The sequence below is a fragment of the Penicillium arizonense genome (genome assembly GCF_001773325.1).
Source record: "Penicillium arizonense strain CBS 141311 chromosome Unknown PENARI_contig067, whole genome shotgun sequence".
In the NCBI taxonomy this organism is placed as follows: Eukaryota; Fungi; Ascomycota; class Eurotiomycetes; order Eurotiales; family Aspergillaceae; genus Penicillium; species Penicillium arizonense.
Genome location: NW_019173344.1, coordinates 22,005 through 29,143, shown reverse-complemented (window position 1 = coordinate 29,143; position 7,139 = coordinate 22,005). Strand labels below are relative to the sequence as shown.

General features: G+C 45.6%; 1 protein-coding gene across 1 annotated transcript; it reads right to left on the bottom strand.

The window, feature by feature from the left end:
• Positions 1 to 6,322: 6,322 nt before the first annotated feature.
• PENARI_c067G01877 (uncharacterized protein) lies at positions 6,323 to 7,139 on the bottom strand (the record flags this gene model as incomplete). Its single annotated transcript, XM_022637597.1, has 3 exons — positions 6,323 to 6,715; positions 6,769 to 7,007; positions 7,067 to 7,139. 3 exons carry the CDS (start codon positions 7,137 to 7,139, stop codon positions 6,323 to 6,325), a joined length of 705 nt encoding a protein of 234 aa, XP_022482545.1.

The following is a 7,139-nucleotide window of genomic DNA, read 5'->3' as shown; positions in this document are numbered from 1 at the left end:
GCGTAATGATGCGCCGTTGCGGAGGACATCAGTTCCTCTTATCAGTTGGCTGGCGATATAATACGATCGGAATGTTTCGTTCTACGGCTGATGGTGCAGAAATTGGAGGCAATTTGCAGCTCCATCTGAGATCCTTGCGATGTCTTTCTTGGTATAGCCAAACATCATCCACGTTCCACTGACTAGCAAAGTACTCACTACGATTACTTTTACCGCCGGATATTACCATATACTTCTGGTCCCTCTTAATCTGAATGGATTTGTCACTACCACTGCCTTCGACCCTGCTCTCAATGTGCGCTGTACGCTTTGCAATTGAATTCAAATACACATGTATGAAGGTAAGCAGCTCATTGAGATTGTACGATTGAGTGAAGGCAACAGGTGATGATTAGTCAATCTACGAATCAATATGCGCATCGTCTTTTGTCTTGTGTTATTAATTCTCGTTCTCAGACTGAATAAGATACCATAAAAGACAGCCAGTGAGCTGTTCTGGTGGAAAAACATTGTCAGACATGGGAGAATCTCACCCGCTTTGTTGGTAGCTGAATTTGGCCTCTTCCGTAAAGATAGCTGTCCTCGCCTCCATTCCCAGCAAATACGTTATCCTTTGAATCCCTCTCGGGGGGCTCAGCGAATATGAAATCTAGGAGCAGATCTTTAACGGAGTTCTTATTGCTGATGCATGCCTCGATCCATGGCGAGAATCCGTCGAGGTCCTTAATATCGGGGTTGGCGCCTCTTGAGAGTAGTAGGCTCGCCACTTCTCTGTTGCCTCGGTAGACAGCAAGCCAGAGCACTGTTTGGCCCTGACAATTTGGAAGATCAATCTTAACACGAGGGTGTTGAAGGAGCCGGTTCACGACCGCAAGTGACCCATTCTCCACGCCGTACCACAAAGCACACAGGCCGTTCGCGTTTCTCGTATTCACGCGCGGCTCTCTCTTACGCAGCAAGAGACTGGTAACCAGGTCTGAACCATATTTTGCGGCTGTCATGAGAGGAGAGAAATTATCGACCATCGCATCTACGTCGGCTTGGTAAGAAAGCAAGGTCTTTGCAAAGGCACGATTGTTGGTTTTGGCGGCCCAATGAAGCGCAGAGCTGTTTTGGTGCCTGATGTTATATTTGATCAGGGCTAGGCGTAGCTTGGGGTAGAGTGTTGAATGTGTACGAGCAAGGGCAGAAATATCGCTTCCCTGCAAAGTGCTGGCTATGATCCAAAGGATCTCTGTTGGGCAGTCGAGGATAGAAATCTGCATGACATTGTCAGCATTTGGAAGGATCCTCTCATTCCAACTGTTCATACCATGTTTTTGGGCGCTCGATTTCAGTTTGTGAAAGGGGGCAAAACGTGCTGCTTAGAAAACTTTGGTTAGTTCGAATATGACGGTGATGGTAATGAATTGTTGGGTGTCTTTGAATTGTAACTCCAGGCAAGTGCGAGATGACGAGGTAAAGGAGAAGCTTAAATAACACTGGTGGCCACCGGCCAAGCATCAGTTTTCTCCCACCCACCGACGTAGCAACGGGCTAGTGGTCCTGGGAACGCTGTCTGAGCATTGAGGAGTTTCGTATTCCTGGGAGCGTCTCCTTGGGTTCTGAAATGTTGCTCAGCTCTATGGAGTCCAGATCCATAGGAAACATGATCTTTATGGGATTCCCATGATTGAGATTCTACGGTATTTGTGCATTTAGAGGAAGGTCCAGACTTGGTCCAGCTAAAATAAAAGACCAGCCCAATCATGATCTGTGTACCAGGCGATGACGTTACACTCTCAATTGAAAGCTTATTAGCTTCCAGATCAAACCCAATGCCAGTTTTGAATCATCTGTCGACCCATAGCTGACGGACCTTGTCTGGGATGTTAACTCCAATGCTTGAGATCTGATTTTATGTTAGGGCAGTCCTGAAAGGCGAGTAAAGCAGCTGATTTGTCTGATTCGGGCCATCGCACACGGTCCTCACTAGACTTGTCTGGCAGTGCACATGTTTATGGCGTTCAAACGCACTGGTTCGGTTTCATGGTCTTCATCTACAGGGACATCGATATATACTTGATCACGTGTAATCGCTTGAGTCCTCGAATATGATCCCAGGAACGTGTCTCTCACTCGCGAGATTGGAAGCTGGATCTGAATTGGGTCAACAATATTAGGAATGCGAATTAAAACGCAAGTGCGAGCAACAGAGAGAAGAAACGATTAACTGGGTGAAATTATGGTGTGAAGACACCGTTTGAAGAGAGAAAGAGATGTTGATGAACGATCAAGTGCAACAGGTATTTGTAAATTGACCGAATATGCACAATCAACGCTGCTTTCCACGATATCAGCAATACTGTAAAAAAGAACAAAAACATAGTGGTACTGCATAAGACCAAAGCTCAACGGGCAAGAAATTTGCAGCCGGTGACTATATGGTTGAGACGTGATGTTGACCGCAATTTTGCATCGTTACGCGAGGAAAATGTTCAGCTGTAACATGCCAGAAGTATGGCAGAAATGCAGAAGTCGTCACACCTTCCATGCTCAATGAGTTCATTGTTCGGGTCTGATGCGTTGGAAAGGCTGCAAGGGGGCCTAGTGAGTGTAGCTGGTTCAAGGCAAGTGGAATGGAAATACCCTACCAAGCCCGATTTCACCGCCATTTCATGAAGTTGGGGCGCAAATTAAAAGAACACTCTTTGTAGGAGAATTCTAGAGCATATTTATTCTGACTTGAGTCCGACCTACCCCACAATTTTCTTCTTCTTTCCCGCATCATTATATCTCTGCCCCCTGAGTCGGAAATGGCATCATCTCCCACGATCAAATCACCTCACGAAAATCTCTGCAACTCCTTACGGGGACAGAGTTTCTTTATACCAAACCTCTACGACACATTTCCAGCTTGGCATTTCAGGATCAATGGCCATTACGAGGGATCCAAGAAATACTATCGTGATTGGGCACACCGGTAAAAATCATGAGATACTTACCTGTGAGAAACGATGCTGATCCAAATATGACAGTTGGATCAAAGATGCTAAGCTTCGGACCAAGGTTCTCGAAGGGGACTTCCTTCTTTGTGGCGCTGTCTTCTTTCCAGATGCAGCCATGGAGGAATTTCGGACACTTGCGGATTTGATGGCTTGGGTTAGTTCTATGTATGCCATTACTTACATCATTTGCTAATCCGTGAGGTAGATGTGGGTGTGCGACGACCGTATAGTTTTGACAATGCTGCACATGCTTGAAGAATTTATTCTAATATAAATCTAGAGGTTGACTGTGGACTGCTAGCAGAAAACAAAACAAGAACTATGGAATTTGTTGCACAGACGATTGAATGCGCAAAAACTTCTTTGGATGGTGCATCATGCGACACGACAATTCCACATTTCGAATGGGATTCGATTAATTGCCTCTACAATATATGCAGGAGGATCAGGTTAGGATCGAGTCAAGGTATGTTATGGTTTTTGATACAGCAGAATAAGAATTACTTTCCTTGTAGATTACTAAGTGTTCACCAGCTACATCACAGAGGTTCAAGGATGAGATAATGAATAGCCTACGCGGGCTATATGCGATACAGAAACAACATCACTCCGGGAATCTACCTACAATTGATGAGTACTGGGAAACTCGAAAGAGTACTAGTGCTGTCAAACCAACATTGGCCTTGATAGAGTTTGCCTCCCCAGAATCGATTCCATGATTCTACATTACATTAACACAGATCCAGATACGCAAACAAATTCAGGCTCCCTTCTTGGATTCTTGAACATGCCACGATGGCATCGTTGTTGGATCACATATGTGCGATTATCACAATGTAAGTGGAGATAGTTATATCTGATAGTATGAACGTTATGGCTAAGACGATCTTGCTAGTACTAACGATATATTTTCTGTCGAGAAGGAGATGGTACATGCTTCTATCTATTACTCCCAGAAATCCATTGGACTAAGACTTATCATTGCAGTCCGAGAAATATATTGAAAACCTCCCCATGCTTCTGGCATATCACGAAGAAATAGGTATTCAATCTGCGATTGATCGGAGTCTCTGTCACTTGGAAGAGCACTATGTAGCCTTTCAGGAGTGCGAGGGTATTCTTTCCAAACTTTCTGTCGAATACGGTGATGTTATTTCACAGTACATAGACGGATGCAAAGCCATATGTATTGGCATTGTTTATTTTTGGTAAGTCATGTGCATCGCAATTTTTGATGATCTATTCTTACTTGCGAAGCTACAATTCAGGAAGATATACAAGAAATGCAGAGGCCTTGTCTGATGGTAGACTTTTAGTCAAGCTTTGAGTCAATATAATGAGAGTGCGAATCTATTTTATGCAGTGATACAGAATACGACTCGTTTAGGGGTCGTTGGTTAGGAAACTCAATATTTCAGTCTTTCAATTCCCAAGTGTTTACCAATTCCAAAGTATGGTATAGATAAATTTACCGGGGGACTAAACTGCCTTGTCAGCGAAGATGCTGATGAATCAGCAGTCGACTAAAGCCTTCGATCTCTCCCATTGGGGTTTTCTGGGCGAGAATATGCTTAATTTTCTAGTTCTGGATTGTTGCTTCCCAAATTGAATTGACCAAAAAGTTTCTCCATTCCACTTCCTCGGCCCCTCGAGCATTGGAATTCTCGTTCGTGGACTTGGACGCCATGATGTCTTTGGATCGTTGGTTGTATTCGTTGTCTTTGTTGTCGGGGTTGGGGCTACGTAATGTGAGGGTATCACGTATATATAGAAAGGAATATTGTCTTCAGATGAATTATCTATATTAATAATAACTATAGTTGAACTCTAGATACAAGATGTAGTGCGAGGAAGCAAAAGAGACAACAGGCTTCCTCGCGATCAGGGGAACCCATATGTACCATGTGGATCCTGCAGATCATACAGTATTGTGTAACATAAGTACAGTACAAGGTCATTTCCACAAAGCGGTCTGCAGAGTGGGGGGTATCGACAATCATCCTATCAGGACTTCACGCATCTCGGTTTTATTTTCCAGGAATCAATATCGAAGAGTGTGGAGGTTAAACTTGATTTCGAAAATCACTGTATCTAGATTCCCCTGATCCTTGGCCGATAACTAGCCGTAGCTGACATAAGCCAACCAGGATGGAGGACTTGGACCGGAGGCCTGGGAAATATGGCAGAAAAGTGGGCATGCCACGGGCTTGTCCGAGAGGACGTCGAACTTGGGTAGCAGGGTGAAATAAATTCTTGCAGTAGATTTTGGGGGGTGCCTAGGTATTAGAAAATGCGCGTGGCTTGGAGTGGAGACTGTTATCTAGCCAGTAATATTCAATAAACACCCTACTTCTTTCACTTGTTCTAACAAGAAAATGAATGAATTCGTTTATTTACTATTTTCGACCATGCTGTACTCGGATTTCTGAGGCAACCAATTAGTTGGTTTAATCATCGGCTGCAAGTTTACTTGCCCGTTGTCCTTCATGTTATCTCCATTCATCAGCTAGTCGATGATTTTTCCTTTATTCTACTGACATGTGTCGTGGAAAGCAACGTTTTGAGCCAACTCCCAAATAACCGTCGCATTTTATCGTTCACCAACATCATCTGTCTCTTCAAACGGTGTCTTTACACGATATTTTTGCCCAGTTAACCACCTCTTCCTTCTGTTGCCCGCACTTATAGCCCGCATTTTAAATTGTATTCCTAATATTGATTACCCATTCCAGATCCCACATTTTATGTCGCGAGACCCTCACGTTTCTGGGATTATATTCGACCCCAGGATCCATGACTGGCGGTGTGGTCTGTCACGTGTGTGGTCTAGCCATCTTAGGTTAGGCGCAGTCTGCCCAGCAGAATGTCTAGCAGCAATGGCTTCGAGCTTTGAGCACAATTACACGACCAAACCCTTGGCTGATAGGGCTAGGCTCTGGTAGTAGTGCTGTAGTACCTGTATGGAAGCATAAGTTGTTTTCCGCGTACAAGTGCGGTTGGCATACAACAGATGCAACAAAGGTTGTAAAAGGTGACCTCAGATATATATAATGCATAGTATGATTTGAAGTTTCAACCACGAACCTAGAGAACATGGCTGTCCACGGCCTAGGCGAGCCCTCCGCGCTCGCTACCTCCTTCTTATATGGCATAAATCTACCACCCGCATTTTCACACGTAAAAACGCGTCCTTTGCACGGTGATAACCGCGTTGCGATGGGCGCAAAGTGATGTTTTCCCAAAACGGGGGTTCAACTTCGGATCCACTCAACAGCACCCATTGGCCAGAGCGCTAGCGCTCGTTGGTTAATGCGAACACGCGACCACATTGTCAGTCAAGCCACCTCGTCGCGTAGCGGAGCCTGCGATATTCCTAGCGCCATGCTGTCTGTGCTATCACCAGATTCACCTTGTCTGCATCCATGCAAATTTGGCCTGCTCCGCTCCTGGGCTTGATGATCCTGCAAAACCTGCATAGCTTTAGTGATCCCATTTGTGACACGAATCAACTCGTCTTCTAGGTGAGTTGCTCGAGATGAACTATTTTCCAACTCGTCCTGAAGCCGACGAATTTTTGCGTGTAATGTGCGATTCTCGCCGAGGGACTCCTGGAGATGGATGCTCGTGCGGTCAAACTCGTTCTTCATTTTATGATTGGCGCATTCCAGCTCGCGGATCTTTGCCGTGAAAGAGCCGCTTTCCTCCTCGTCTGTACGGGCTGGCCCAGACTATATCCAAATTTAGTGTTGCATTGGCCAAGTGTAGGGATCGCAAGGCTCACCTCTTCTCTTGGCGGGTGGTCCCGTTCTAACTGGGCAACCTGTAGCGTCTGCGGAGTAACTGCCTCAAGCGACCGGCCCAGTTCTTCGCAAATGGACCTGTACAGGCCGACACTTCCACTGCCCAAGTTGGACTGCAACAGGCTCTTCTTGGATTCCGTCACCGACCAAGCGTATCCATCCCCGGCCGATGGCTGTAGACGGACCTGGCTGGGAGCGACGACAAGGCCAAGTCGGTCATCTGACGCGGGTTAGTTTCGCTCATTTCGCTCACCCGGCGGAGAGAAGACCATAACATACATATATGGGCTGCCAATGCCTCACGGCACTGTTGTCTGAAGAAAGCGCGCTTCTCATTGCTGGTGAGGACCAT